This window comes from Taurulus bubalis (genome assembly GCF_910589615.1).
Source record: "Taurulus bubalis genome assembly, chromosome: 21".
Taxonomy (NCBI): domain Eukaryota; kingdom Metazoa; phylum Chordata; class Actinopteri; order Perciformes; family Cottidae; genus Taurulus; species Taurulus bubalis.
The window spans coordinates 4,187,712-4,203,546 of NC_136609.1; the positions used below are offsets into that span (position 1 = coordinate 4,187,712).

At 41.9% G+C, this 15,835-nt stretch overlaps 2 protein-coding genes across 2 annotated transcripts; both read right to left on the bottom strand.

Annotated features, from left to right (window-relative positions):
- Positions 1-3,242: 3,242 nt before the first annotated feature.
- Positions 3,243-13,245, bottom strand: dhrsx (dehydrogenase/reductase (SDR family) X-linked; the record flags this gene model as incomplete). Its single annotated transcript, XM_079236815.1, has 7 exons — positions 3,243-3,452; positions 3,757-3,964; positions 4,683-4,890; positions 5,036-5,137; positions 6,480-6,548; positions 7,175-7,282; positions 13,146-13,245. 7 exons carry the CDS (start codon positions 13,243-13,245, stop codon positions 3,243-3,245), a joined length of 1,005 nt encoding a protein of 334 aa, XP_079092941.1.
- On the bottom strand, positions 8,429-10,438 carry LOC306752919 (E3 SUMO-protein ligase ZBED1-like; the record flags this gene model as incomplete). Its single annotated transcript, XM_079236753.1, has 1 exon — positions 8,429-10,438. The coding sequence occupies exon 1, from the start codon at positions 10,430-10,432 to the stop codon at positions 8,429-8,431; it is 2,004 nt and encodes a 667-aa protein (XP_079092879.1). The 5' UTR covers positions 10,433-10,438.
- Positions 13,246-15,835: the final 2,590 nt, after the last annotated feature.

A 15,835-nucleotide genomic window follows, 5' to 3' on the forward strand; every position in this document is an offset into this window, starting at 1 on the left:
TTAAATGTGTATAGCATGAGCTGGTGGGTGGGAGCCAGACTGGATCAGAGGAACACTTTATGAAAAGTCCTGAAACGTTCATGACGGACTCACCACAAGCTGCTTCACGTCAGAACCTGACTTCAGCCGGTCTCACGGTTCAAGGTTCTGTTGAGGTTCTCCACCACTGATGGACAGGCTGGTTGTCTGACCCGTGGTTCTATTTGAGGACTCAGTCTCACTGTTATTATGCAGATTATATGATTCCTACATATGAGGTCATATCCTTTAACGGTTCTCTCCAGTAGAACCGGATCGATGGATTGGCACCGGCTGTATTTTGGCTTATTAGTAAAATGTCACACGGCACATATAGAAAATGTTGTGTGAAAACAAAGTGTCTTAGCTGATATATCAGTCAGTTTTGTATGTACATCCTGTATCAATCGAATTATAATTTTCCATTTTCCACAGAGACAAAATAATGAAATGTAACTTTTTAGCAACGTGGTTTATCTGTACTTCAGCTGGACTGGGTTATTAAAGGGGTTTAAGGTTTTAATGGTGGAAGATAAACAATGAATCAGTCCCTCAAGAGGAAGTCTACCAAGTGCTGCTGCAATAAGTCATTAACACACAGTATTTGTGTATTTGTACTACAATGGCACCTTTGATGTTTTTATTACATCTTTGCACATTTGAACAAAGCAGCTCTTATATTTCTATTTGCACGTCATAATAAGTCAAACCTTTATGTTTGAATAATAATATTGACCCTGTTTACTTGTTGAGGGGTTTGCTGTTCTTATTCTGATTAAATAATAAACTGGATCACATGTATAAAGGACTGTGTGTCTAATATGTCATCTTACATCTGTGTTTATGGGTCCAAGTCATGTGACCAAACTACTGCTCCTTAAGGGACTGAATAAATAGTCTCAGTTCACTACAGTATACACCACTCACCAGCTGGGCCAGTCCAACGGTGCTCAGGGCGAGTTCCACCTCTAGATGGCGCTGTAGCAGAGGACCATCCTCTCCTCTGTCAGTAGACTCACCAGATCAGACTCTGGACTCTCCACTAGGTCGGAGGAGAACCTGCTGCACTTTAAGAGTTAAAGCTTTTCATTGTGTCTCGAGTCCTCCCACAGGAAGTACATCTTCTTGAGGGAAACCTGAGAACGATTCTTAATTATGTAATCCGTCATCACCTGAGATCAGTTTTCCTCTGAAGGCCAACGAGATGCAGGCTCTCCTCGAGACCCTCAGACCTGATCTCAGGATTATAACAATGAATCCAGACAAAGCAATTTGTTAGAGTTTATTATATTAATTGGTGGGACATCTTTCATAATCTGTTCATACAATACATGTAAATAGGCTCACGTGATAAATTAATACAATCTGGAAAAAAGACATAATTCAGTCATCGTGTAAACTATTTGTGAAAATAATCACTTTGATTAGAAAACAGTTTTTAAAACTAAAACACTGAAATGTACACAGAGCATTACAGAGAAGAGGTCAGGCTCCAGGATATTAGAAACATACACACATATATATATATAGCTTATGAACCTTTTTACATCTATAACGTAGACATCTTCATGAACCAGGACGGCATGGACGTTACATTAACACTTTGGCTGATGACGTGGAGTCTTACACAAGCTTTTGGGGGTATCGAGCAGATGAGCTGTTTGCTCATCCTCTGCATATTCAATCCAACTGATCACAACTGAAAAGAGACTTTTCAAGATAAACAGCTGGTCGCAGTAGTTTTTATGACACTTCTCAAACGGGAGCTTTGTTGAGGAATATTCTGAGGCGAGTATTAATCCACATTTGGTGTTCTATATTTCCAGCAGCAGCACGGCGTGTGCATCGTTGATGGTTCTGTTCTCAGGACAAGACAATATAACGTTGACTCTCAGTACCAAAGATCAACTCCAGCTGTTGAGCAGCTTGGCTTTAGCAAACATTAGTTTGTCAGCTAAAGCTATTAGCATCTTAAATGATATTGCACTATACATGTTGATTCAATATATTAATGTAAAAATGAATTTTCATTAAGGCCTTTTTTGGTATACAAATGTGAAATCTAGACCCTGAAACTGAATCTCTTAAAGGGCCAGTGTGTAGAATCTGGTGGCCTCTAGTGGTGAGAATGCAGAATGCAACCGAGTGAAACTTCTTCCATGAGCCCTTTAAGCTCTAGGTAGTTATTATTTTTCTGCAATAAGATATGGTACATTCAATACTGAATTATTTTTGGCATAGAGATGAAATAATTTAAATGTATTAAAACCTCAACGTTTAAATTAAGTCAGTCCCAGATTGTTGTGACTGAATACTGATTCGGTAAAAATTACAAACTCATCACATTAAATCACAGATCAAATCACATAAATGAGACATCATCCGTAGGCACTGCAAAGGCATTTAAGTATTTAAATAAAAAAGCTGCTCTATATGGAAGCGTGGAACAATATCAACATGTCACAGGCTGGTTTATATGAAGGGCTGACTGTAAAATAAAGCATAAAGCAAACAGAATAATGTATCTGTGTGATAACCTACAACATGACATTCCATACACCTAAACTGTATGCTGCTGTGTGGGTAAACATTCTTTCTCCTGAGTAAAGCTGCGGTTTTAAACTAAAAGAAAATTACAAAACTACTCTTTAGGTTTAGTAAAAACTTCATAGTTTGGTGTAAAATAGGTAAGCGTGTTATTAAGGCAAGTTAAGCTATAGATGTACATTAAAATAAGAGACAAACACTGGTCTCCTGTGTGGACCTGCTCATCACCTCTCTACTTAGATTAGAAATACATTTTGAGATGCGTCAAAAACAAAGAAAATACATTTCCCTCTAAATGTAATTGAAAATGCAGTTTTGTTGTATGGAACATCATGTTTTAATTAATAGGAAAGGACTTTCCTTTTAATAATGAATAATTGCTCAACTTGATTAATGTCACGGCAACTACAAGCACCAACCGTGCAACAGCATTAGCGTTAGTGTTAGCATAGCGCTTCCTTTCACTCAACAGAATTAGATAAACGTGGAACTCTGGAAGCTTTCGTATCATTATTGGATGGTTTGGGCATTTTTTTACATCTTTTGCATCTTTTACATTGTTTACACCTGCGCTCTGTGGAACAGCTGTAGCTGTCAAACCACCGTCAGCAGATATAGTTCTCTATGTTCGAGTGTTGGGCACCATGTAGTCCGGTCCTGGTCCAGTAGGATCTGACCTAGGCCTGCAGGCCCACCGGCCCCGGGAGGCCCCCCTGCAGGCCCACCAGCTCGCAGCTCTTCTCCCACAGCCGGGCCTGCAGCGCGGGGTCGTAGGAGCTGAGGGAGGACTGGGTCCTGAGGCCGTTGTACAGGTAGCAGGCGCCCACGCCCTCCAGCTCAGAGGCCGCGGCCGCGTAGACGGAGATGGACGCTCCCTCTGCTGGAGTCTGAGGAGAGCAGAGAGGACACTTTAGTTCCTCAGAGTTATAGCAGATATGATACCTCGTGCAGAACATACATATTATGATGCTAAGAGTATGAATGAAACATGAAGCACTGGAGGAATATGAATGAAACATTAATCTCTGGAGGAGACAGTGAGATACAGCTGATATTTATGTTTATGAGGCAGGAGACAGGAGGCAGGAGACAGGAGGCGGCCCACTGAGTCAGCTTCCCGTCTTGGCCCCGCCCCCTTTACCGCCTCCTGCTCCAATGGGAGGCCTCCGACCACGGCCACTAGGTCCGTACCCTGAACAGGATCTTGGCCACCGGCCTCTTTAGCGCCTGCGCGAGGCTCCACAGGTTGTCGTACAGCGCTGTGTCCACCATGCCGGGGTCCACGGCGTTCACCGTCACCGGGAGCCCGCCGGCCGCCAGCAGCTCCTGCAGGTGGTAGGTGAAGAGGACCAGCGCCAGCTTGCTCTGGGCGTACGCCCCGTGGGAACTGTAGCAGACCCTACGGAGGGGAGAGGGTCTTGGTCAGACAATGTTTTGCCATAAAATAAGTAATTTTTCCATTTCTGTTTTCAGTTTTTTGACTGAAACTCCTTCCTAACATAATAATACATTATTGGATTGTGATTTGTGTTGCATATGTAGATGCTTTAGGTCCTAATCTTTCTAAGGATGTACAGTACAAGCATGTGGGTTGTTTCTAAGGCATTGAACCATACAGCTCCCGATGAGTCATTTTTGGGGAATCTTGCTCAGACTCTTGACTTTTAATCATATTTCTGCTGAAAATATAGATTTTCTTTTTAGCAGTATTTGATGGTTGGTTTGATATATTATAATAGTGGATAAGAGGTTGCCAACTACTCCTACAGACCTCACTAAGGCCTCTAAAGGGGCTTAAAAGGCTGGTTCCAAACCACAAGACCGACGTGGAAACATTCCTGGAGAAGCAGCGAGGCAGTCCATTTCTGATCATTTTAAACTAAAGTGAGCCTTAATCTTCTTTGATGGCTTAACATGGAACTGAGAATCTAAAATAATCCCATAAGACTTCATCTCTGTTACGAGCTCACGTTTAATCATAACATTCTTTTGCAGGTTGTTTTTTAAAAACATGTACTTAGTTTTCATCCCATGCTGATACTTTTCATCTACTTTTTTTTGACACATCTTTGTTGCAATAACTGCAACAGCAGCAGAGCACAGGTGATGCCCCTCACCTCCTGTTCAGGTCCTCCATGTGCACCTCTCCTGCGTAGTGCGTGGCGGAGGACATGTTGATGACCCGGGAGCAGCGGCCCGGCCGGCCGGCCCTCTGCAGCGCGGCCAGCAGCAGGCGGGTCAGCAGGAAGTGACCCAGGTAGTTCAGCATGAAGTGGAATTCAAAGCCGTCCTCCGTCCGCCTCTCAGGAACCATCATGGTGCCCGCTGCACGGGGAGAGGGGGGTTAGTGAGTGTGTGTGTGTGTGTGAGCATACCGTTGTTCACCAGGACGTGCAGTGTGTGTGTGTTCTCGTGCAGTGTGTTAAGTGTGTTGGTGTGTGTGTGTGTGCGTGTGTGTGTGCTCTCGTACCGTTGTTCACCAGGACATGCAGTGGGAGTCCTCGCTCTGTGAACTTTTGGGCAAACTGCCTCACCGACTTCAGGGAGGTCAGGTCCACGAAGACGAACTCCACTGAGAACAGAAAGAGATGTTAGCACCGGGTCATGTATAAATGTATCTGTCGACTTAATGACTCTGAACATGAGATGGTTTTATCAAACATAAAGTTTGGTACCACACGCTACCAGTCCCATCTGTGAGACACTGGTCTCTGTTTATTAATAAAGCATTGATATGTATATGCATTTTAATTGTGCTTTTGTATGTATTTTATTCTATTTAATGTCTTTTGTAATATTTGGACCTTGAGTCTGTAATAAAAGTTTGATTTAGGAAAAAGCTGTTTTATCAAACGTGAGAGTCAGAACCTTCATAAAATAAAATCTTCATATTCAACCGATCACATTTTCAGAAAACTGAAAAATCATCTTCTCAACAACATGATCTTTCTTTTGGAGTCGTGTTTTCCTCCACCTGACATCCTCCCTCCTCTAGCTCAGGTTGTGTTTCTCCTGAGAGTCACGTCAGTCTTGTGAGCTGAAGAGCTTTCACATCACATCATCAGACTGATATGATCAGCTTTAAAATATATAAAACACAAGTTAAACAGTTTGGAGTTGTGGTCTCTGAAGATTTAATAATTTAAGGACCTCATCTTCACTCCGCTCTGACCAGCTGGTCCCTGTAAAGCTGCTGATCAGCACTGTTCAGGCATCGGGCGCTTAGGCAATTCACTATTCTAGAGTTGATGTTTCAAAATAAGAGGAAATGGGTTAGATCCCTCCAGACACTGGCTGAGTATTCATGAAGCCCTGAGGGAGGTTTTATGTTCAGCACAAAGGACTTCAGCCAAATAACCATAGGATGTCTTTTCCTGGACTCATTTCATTCATAATAAACTCAAAGCTAGTTAGAGGACTTTAGAACAGACTGCTGAGCAGCTCCAACAAGCGACAATTACAGAATGAATGCAAATTCAATTTATACATATTTCCTTGAGATTCTCAATTCAAGCCATATTGTCTCATGACAACTAATCATTCAACAACGTTAGCGATCATACGAGGCATGAGCAGAGATATGGCTTTCAAATCAAACTTTTCTAGTGGAATATAAAAGCCAATATGGATTTTGAATATCAAAAAAAGGATTGGAAACTTTTTTAGAGATGACAAAGTTTGTTAAAAAAATAAATAGAATCATTTAGAAATGATTTGATACAGACAGTCTAACTTCTGTGCATATATTTATTCATTGGTTTAATTGGTTTGGTTTTGGTCCACCTCATATTTCATACTATTTTAGAGCTCTTTCCTCCCGTCCTAAGTGAGCGATGTGACGGAGACAGACAGACGGGTGCTTACCTTTCTCCTCCACGCCTTTCCTCATATATATACGGCAGACGGACTCTTACCTTTCCCGTCCACACCTTCCTCCTGGATCTTCCTCACGGCGGCCGCTCCTTCTTCCCTCTCGTTTCCAGCTGAGAGGACGGAGATCAGAGAGACTCTGTGACGTCCAACAAACTTCTACTGCGACGCTACCGACTAACACTCATGTCACCACTACATGTTCATCCTGTATGAAAACCACTAGCTGGCATGGAATCAATCCAGGCTTATATATATTTAATATTTTGCCGACTGAACAAAACCCAACATCACATGTTTGACTGAAATGTAAAGGTGATTTAGGATAATGCAGTGTGTGCAGCAAAGTCTTGATACATGAAGAGAACACAGGAGATCCTTAAGCAGATCACATAAACCCTGCTTCCTCTCAACGTCTCTGCCTTCAGGACATGAAGAACACATTTAAATAAGGAGTCTCTCAAATGAGCCACCAATCAGTGCATTCTCAAAAGCGCCAAAAGAAAAAAAGAGGGTTGACCAATTGTTACGAATGTCAAACTACATGTTCTGCATTAAAAGAAAGAATCCTGTGTTAGGAGTTAAAATAAAAAACATTAGACACAACCGGTGTCTTCTTTGGAAAAGCATTCACTGTTTATTGACCTACAGTAAAAGGTTAAGCTGCTAGATACTGAAGCATGCATTGACCAGCAGGGCGTGTCATCTGGTGGAGGCGTGTGATTGGACAGGAGCCTACCTATGACCACATGCATGCCGAGGCCTGCCAGGTGTCTCGCCGTCTCATAACCCATCCCTCTGGTGCCCCCCGTCACTATGGCAACCCTTCCATTCTGCTTGGGCAAGACTGTGGGAGGAGAGAGCGAGTCACATGACAACAGTATCCAATCAGCACCAGGATGAGTCAGTGTGGGCGTGTCCTGTGTGAGTGACAGATGTGGTGACATCAGCTGAGTGGACCACGTCAGGACAGGAACGTCTCATCTGTGTTTAATATAACTATCACAAATATAATAAATAAGAAGTGTGTGTGTATTCATGAAAATGCAACTGCTACAATGAAGAAAAGAAAGTCAAACGGCAAATATTGAAAACAAGATCTTTACTTTTATAGATTGCTTTTACATCAAAATCAATATGTGCCAGTATTTTGCACAGCAAGACATAAAACCCTCGCCCATCCATATACATTGTTTTTTTAATAAAATCCAACACGATAAAAAAAAAAAAGATTTAAAAAGATTTGAAAAATGATTGTTTTATATTATAGGTGCGTTTGCGAATCTACTGTACAGATGTTGACAGACGTGATTTACAGGCTTTAATAAACTCATTCTAGTTTGAGCTTTTTCCTTTCAGAGACTGAGAAGAGTTCAAAGTATAACTGGACCTCTAAAGCTTAGTAATTAACGCAACATGAATCTATTTTGTTAACAGATTCATGAACAGAAAAAAAAGCTAAAGCTGCGGTTCTTCTTGCTGCGCCCGCGAGTACACTCAGGTTCTCTTTACGGAAACATACACAAATGTATTATTTTCTCAGATTTAACCTTTTGAAAACCCACCTATTTTAGACCTCTACTCAAAAATTGCATCCCCAAACTAAAAAAGGTGTATCTCTGTAACCACTAGGGCTATTTGAATAATGTTGGTGTTATAATAAGAGTGTATAATGCGAGTTGTGGGTTCAGATGTGTTTAGTCTATATGTTGCTGGTTATGAGTAAATGAAGAAGTGAATTATACACTTTTTATAGCAATATCTGCCATATGGGCTCCACAGTTTAAGGGGTTTTAAAGAACTGATGTTTTGAACAAACGGTCGTCTCCAACGTGTGTTCACGATGTTAGTTTAGCTGACTGACTCATTTTCGATGCTCAAGCATTGACATGCAGGCTACACAGTATGAAAAGGTATAATGGCATCACAATTCTTTGACCTTTTGCATTGTTAAGCTCACAGTCCCTCAAGAGTCTGGCCCCGACTACTTTCTCTACAAAACGTTCTCCAAATACTCCTCACAGGGTTCCGGCTCATAGTAGCTTCTCGAGTTCTCGTACACGAAGATCTGCTGATCTACTAAAGCCGGAGCGATGCGGTTCCGCTTCCCACACAGAGCCGTCCCAGAGGAGCTCAGCAGCCTGTGACTGGGTACACTGGTGGCAGGAACACACCAGTACTTCTGGACCACCTTGGGCAAGGTGGGGAACAAGGGGGCGTGACTGGACCACCAGAGTAAAGGGTCTTCATTCAGACCGAGGACTCTTTGAGATTTGTAGTTGCTCAGCTCCTCCAACACCTGTGCATGCAGCTCCTCCTGGCTCTGGTCTGTATCGGACTGACAAAATATGGCAGCCAAAGGGTTGTCTTGGGTTGAACTCCTGGCAGATTCTCTGTGAAAGGCCCTTTTTTTGCTCGGTGGCTCGTCAGATCCCAAGGAGAAATCATCTAGGCCCGGTCGCTCGGCCATCTGCTTCTCAAGGATTCCTTTTGCCTCCTCGATGATGTTACTCTCAACTTTGGAGCGCTCCTGAGCGGACAAGAACGGCAACTTCTTGTACCGAGGATCCAAAAAGGTAGCAATGTTGAGGAATGTTGAGATGTCTTGCAGTAGCTGTGTATTCTGTGAATACGTGCCGGATAGGACCTTTGAGATGACCTCTTTGGTGATAATGATCTCTTTGAGATCCCCTTCCTTGACCTTGAGGGTGGTGTTCAGCAGCATATGAAGCACGGGCCTAACCATGCTGATTGTTGGGTACCTACAAGAAGTCATCATGTTTGCCACAACTTTAAAAGGCTGAAGGACTTCAATCAAGCCACCCAACAAAGCCCAGTGAGGGCCTTCAAAGCTCAAATGGTGACTGCTTTCTCTCGGTGTGGCAGTTATAGCTATTTTTTGCTCTTTTAGTCTTTGTAACATCGCCAACGTGGCCCACCAAGACCTATCCCTGTCTGTGATGAGCGCACACTGTGGGAGGCCGTGCTGCTTCTGTTTTTCCTTCAGCAGATACAGCGTCGGTTCTTTGAAATGGTCAACGAGCTTTCGGCAACATCCCAAAAAACTGCTGACTAGCGGCAGCTGGAAGGCTTCATTCATGGCACGGTTGATGGTATGGCCGAAGCAAGGCATCTCCACGGACAGTTCCAGGAGCGAGCATGCTTTGACAATGTCAATGGAACCATTCGTGGTGGCGCCGCTGACTTTATGAGTTATCCCCCATTCAACAAAGGCCTCATACATCGCTCTGGTGATGTTCTCGGCCGTGTTGTCGTCTTGCACTTCAAAGGTTTTAAGACACTTGTTGATCACAGAGAAGCCGAAAGCACGATTGTAGTTGACTGAATGCATAGAGAGTGAAATGTATGTCCTATTCTGAGTTTGGCTTTGCCAAAGGTCAGTGGTGACGCCACAGTTCACAACCCCAGCAAGCTCGCTGAAGACCATGTCCCGGGTGCGGCAGTACATCTGAGGGAGCATTTTAACCGCCACATCACTTTTGCTCGGTGGAGAGTACCCGGGATCGACGGTACTCATTAAGCTCTTGAAAGTAGGCTCTTCAACTATAGATACAGGGTACAGGCCCTCACAGATGAAGTTGATGACCGCTATTGTTAGATCGTTGTGTCGTCTGTTTTCATGATCTAGATTCTGCCTTAAGTTTGGGTCTTGCTGCTGGACAGGGACCACTGAAGGCTCAGTCTTTATCCTGGTGAATGCTGTGACAAACGCCTCGCGGATCTGATCCGTGTTGCTCTTCACAAATTCACTGAATTCTACAGGGTGGTTCTTTTCAAGGTGGTACGAGAGATTGGAGGTGTTTCCAGAGTACGCTATTTGAGTCATGCATACTCGACAGTATATCCGTTTCCAGTGCACGATGCATCCATTTGCATCGGTGTCAAAGCCAAAGTATTTCCAGACTTTGCTTTTTGCCCGTGGGTGCGCCACCAGCTTGAGGACACAGCAGGACGGTTCTGAACTTTTACCCTCCATTGGTTCCTTTGGTACGCATTCACTTGGGTACCTTCACTTATTGAGCACCTAGCAGGAATAGTAAAATACACATTTGAGGATGTTGTTAAAAACAGTCTAGCCATTTGTAAAGCTACGTTGAGATGGGATAATAAATGCACACAACAAACTAGATCACAGTGAAAACAGTTAGTGAACTGGGTTACCTGTGATGCTGTGGGCTGATCTATAAACACCCAGTTTATGTACACTTTGTTGAAATTCATTAGGTATGAGTCAATATTAATAAAGTTCAACAGTTCTGCAAAACATTCTGCATTCATAAAGTTTATATGGTTTTGTTTTTATTGAAATTCTTTAAGAGTTGTTCAATTGGATTACCATTTTAATTACAGTGCCGTTGCTAATTGTTTTTACACTGTATGACCAAAACTGAACATTACAACCTTCCTAAAGGCAGGATTTCCTGCAGGGGGCTTTTGTATTAGACTGCACAAGCTTCAGCTAGGTGTACCTAATAAACTGGCAAACTGAGTGTATTCAAATGTCCTTAAATTTGATTTCTCTCGACCACCTTTTTCAACCAAGATTGGCACATGTTGTGTATTAGCCTGTTCTTAATTTATTGTAATTAAGTGATAATACAACATGATACAAGAACATTTCAGACAGGATAGAGACAAATAAAGTGTCCTGGGCCTTTTGTCTACATACTGCTCTACTTTCTATATCACTCAGAATGCAATATCACAGTAAGAAGTTAAAGTGCACACTAGATATTAACTGGAGGAAGAGATTGCTGCTCTTGATATCGCATATGATATATGATATTATGTTCATTATGAAGCTGCAGAAATGTAGGATTGGACAGTGGTAACAATCTTCTCATCTCAGTCATTTCAATGGTAAATCATTCCTTTAAAAAGGCTGAAGCCACTCGTATTGTAATAACTGTAATAATGTATTACAAACTAAGCAAAGAAATTTTAACCATATAATAAACGCTGTAGCCCTGGCACTCAGAGCACAATGCAGCGGAAACCTCATTTTCAATGTTGAACAAGGAGTTTAAATAACAAGGAGTAGATAAGAAACCAATAACACTGATGTCCAAACCAACCAAATAAAGAAAGGAGAAAAATTAATAAAAAGAGCACAGCGAAAAAACTGGAATTTTTGCAAAAATCACAAGCAAGTCAGCCTTTATATTTTAGTCACAGTGTGGGAAATTCCATATAAATAACAAGCATTTATGAAATCCTCTTATCACTTGATAAATAGCCTGCATTCTTTGTGAGATTAGAAGTGTGTAAACCTCAGCCCACCCGCTTCAAGCCGTCTGGAGACAAGCCTCCACTTGTCTTCCTCTGAGCTAAAAAACTAAATTAGGTTCATTGTTTTGTCGCATACAGAGAGATTACTTATGAACACAGAGCGGCTTCAACATCACTTTGAGTAGTTCATGTGTGTGCATGAAAGAGCTATATTCATAATCAGAAAATAGACATTCCATTAATATTTACATACTCAATCAGGGCAAAACATATCTTCATAGTAGACGGGTCCATTCCAAATACTACTCTGTTATCTTGTAGCACCAAATAACATATCATTTTCTGAAAATGTAATACAAGTTGCACTTATTATTGAAAATGTATTAAAACTGTAATTAAAAGTTAATAATGTTCATACCGTAACCAATAATGTAACTAATTAATTAAAAGGCCAATATATTGTACCAATAATGTCCTTTATTAAATGTGTTATGGTGAACTTTTGTCTTCATTTGTGTAAGACCAGGAGGCAAAGCAGACACTTAATGAGAATCATTTGATGAACAACATTTCATAAAAACTGAAACCTGAAGAGTATTACACTATCGGTACAATGTTATTTTAATATCAGTCAGGCATTTTATCACATTGTTGGTCAAGTTATTACGTTATTGGGTTTATTGACCCGGTTAAAAAAGGCACATTTTACTACATTTACGCTTTCACAGCTACTCATGAAAAGTGTTTTACTGAACACTTTTATCCACATTTCCAGCGGACCGTTGTTTTAGCCGCCAAGTTGTTAATGTTTCATATTTTTTAAGATGTTTTCATATTGTTACTGTGATGTGATTTATGTATAGTAATGGACTGTCTCACTCATTTTCCATCAGAGACAATAGAGTTTACTCTACACTCTCCAGCCGTTGAAAACAACATCTCTACTTACGCACACAAATCAATGTGGTGTCTACACACCCACAGTTCAAGCTCCTTTAACTAAGAGCATTATTCTATAGATACAATATTAGACAGTCTTAGTTTCCCATCACGTTTTTAATGTGAACGTGCCAAATATCCACCATTGAGTCTGCCTGCCTCGTCTTCATCCCTGTGCACTATTTGTCTCTCTCTCTCTCTCTCTCTCTCTCCTTCGACATGTTTATTTACACCGCTTCTCTGTCCACTACAGGCGCATTATTTACATTTGGTTCATAAGTATTATTGTGCCGGAAGATTATACCGGACTGTACCCACTGCTCCTCACACTTACATCACATGTATGCCAAAGTGATCAGAAGACCGCGCCATTAAAAACCTGCGCTCCGGTTGTATCAAATATGTTCATTTTGTCGATTGAATACGTCACATACGTGTAAACGGTCACCTTTCTAACTGAGTCCGTTTTGGAAACGGCCCACAGTGACGTCATAGAACACTAAAGTATACGTGTATCTCACCTGGTAGCGTGAAGGATCCGTTGAACATCTGATAAAACAGAACTTTCATACCGCACAGGTAGAGCCTGAGCAGAGGCAGCAGCACGGTCTGCAGCCACATCTCGCTTCCGTTCGAACAGCTTCCGGCTTCGTGTGTGCTTCGCGCTAAAGTGTCCGGCTCGCAGCCTGAACGGGATGTACCCCTCCGTGGTTCCGCCTCCAAGAAAATTGAGTCATAAGATGTCAAAACGGCTTCAGATGAGCTGTTAAGACAAGAAAGCTGACTTTTAGGACTTTCTCATCGTCATACTACATTCTATGAATGCATTGTATTGTATTGTGGGCTTAAAGCTGTGCCCTTTAACACCACCAACTCATTTAACACACCCTTTCATGATATATATATATATATATATATATATATATATATATATATATATATATATATATATACGTTGCGATTGCAAAATGTTAAATATTTGTATTAGTCTTTATCTTACCTGCTACACTCAGTAATACAGGACGCCTCTAACTCCGTCTCCTGTGCAGCTTTGGGACTCTCTGATCATCTAATCTGTGGTGAAGACTGTGAGGAATTGGACCAACAAGGACATGTGTGTGCCGACAAAAACCTTTCGCACACACAACGACAATAAACCCTGGTTTCCTGCAAAACTCAGGCCGTTTCGTCAGGCCAAGGAGGGGGAGGGGTCAGTATCTGGTACAACCCAGCCAGAAACACACTGACAAAGGAGATCAGAATATGGAGGAGGAGCTACGCTGAAAAGTTGGAAAACAGGTTTTCAGCCAACGACCCTGCGTCCGTGTGGAGGTCACGAACTGGCCTGAATGTGTTCTAATGCAGATTTGATGAGCCCACTTTCACCCCCACCATCATTACCCCCTGCCAATTCCTCACCTCTCCCAACTGCCCCCCTACCTGCACTGAAGATCTGCGAAAGGACTTGAGCCTGCTCTTTCAAGATCAGGAAGGCCCTCCTGCCTCAGTCTGTCCTGACCCTCCGGCTTCAAACGCTCCACCTTCATCCCGGTCCTCAAGAAATCCTCCATCACAGTATCAAATGACTACAGACCCGTCGACGTCTGTTGTCATGTAATCCTTTGAGAGACCGGTGTTGACCCACCTGGAGGCCATCACCTACCGGGCCAATGATGCCAATGATGGTAGGTGGATGACGCGGTGAACACTGAACACCTCGACTCCCCAGGGACACGCAAGGGTTTTGTTTGAAAGAAAGTCTGCTTTATATATATAACTATATATTTAGTTTAGTTACGTTGTTATGTTACACGTTATTATTTCAACACAAACCAGGGTCTTTTTCTTCTAAGCTTAACTAAGTAGTTTTGATGCCTAAACCCAACCAAATGTTTCATAATGATAACTGCATGTCATTGAGCATGACATGAAACATGTTTGTGAAACACGTTTGGTGTTCAGAAAGGCTGACATTCATCTCATCCTGGCTCTGCAGAAAGGTACAAAGCCACAAGGTTTGTCTCGTATTAGTCGAACACTAGCTGAGTTCGGGTGCCTGAAGTGATTGGCCTCCTCCTACAGTAGACTACTGTGAAATGTCCTCTTTGAAACAGAGACTAATTTCCTCCATCCAGTTTTGGTATATTCCCCAAAGCCTCTTACAGAGTGAACATTCTTCCTCGGTCCCTTCCTAATGTCATTTGTAATGGCAGACTTTCACTGGGGAATAACAGAGTCCTGTTGTTTTGCAGTCCGTTGGATCCGTGACGGATGATTTGGAGGACATGATATCTAATGAATGATTTGTTATGGCGATAGAGTGAGGCCATTTTATATTTTACATTTTACATGTGGGACCAGATACAATTGCTATCTACTTTGGATACGTTTCCAATCTTTTAACCCCACTGTATGGAATTGCTGGAAAAAAAAGAAATCCTAGAAATGTACTGTTCTTCATATCAATACAGTTGAATATACCAACATGTTGATGCCTTGGGAGAAAGAAAAGTCTAATTTATCTGATAATGGGTATTGGCTACTTGTGATCATGCAATATAGTAAAAATGTATTCAACGTTGTGTGAGTTGGTTCTTTAACAGCCGCACTGCTTAAAGGTGGTTAACGCTTTGGCTTGTTGTTGTTGTATTGAAGGACACTTGCAATGTAAAATCAAAGTTCAAGGTAAATCAGACACGTCTCAGCACTGTAGTCAGAATCATCCACACAAATAGTTTATTCAATAAATAAATAGATAATTTAATGAATCGTTACAAACAGATCATTCTAGTGTTTGCCCATTGAAGAATTTATTCAGGATCAGTTCTGGAAAAGTGGCAGAAAGCGGACACGTGTCCATTCAATGAGACAACAGCAGGCAAAGCCCAGTTAAAGGTTTCTTTGGGGAGTGTTTCCTGAACCGACGTGAGGTCCCGAGACAGAGGATGTCGCATGTGTTCAGCCCTCTGAGGAAAATTTGGGAAGTAAATTGAATTGAACTGAAAGCTCTAACCACGTTTAAGCAGCATCGGCTGTAGAAGAACATACTCACACGTATCAGAATACATTTGCATGAGCACAAGTAGAACAATGGAACTATACCCCTAATCTTAACGTGAACAACGTCAATATGTTATGCTTTATGCACAGGCCGATAAGATCCTCTATGATCTGGGTAATACCACAGTATCACATAAGCAAGACGTGGAGT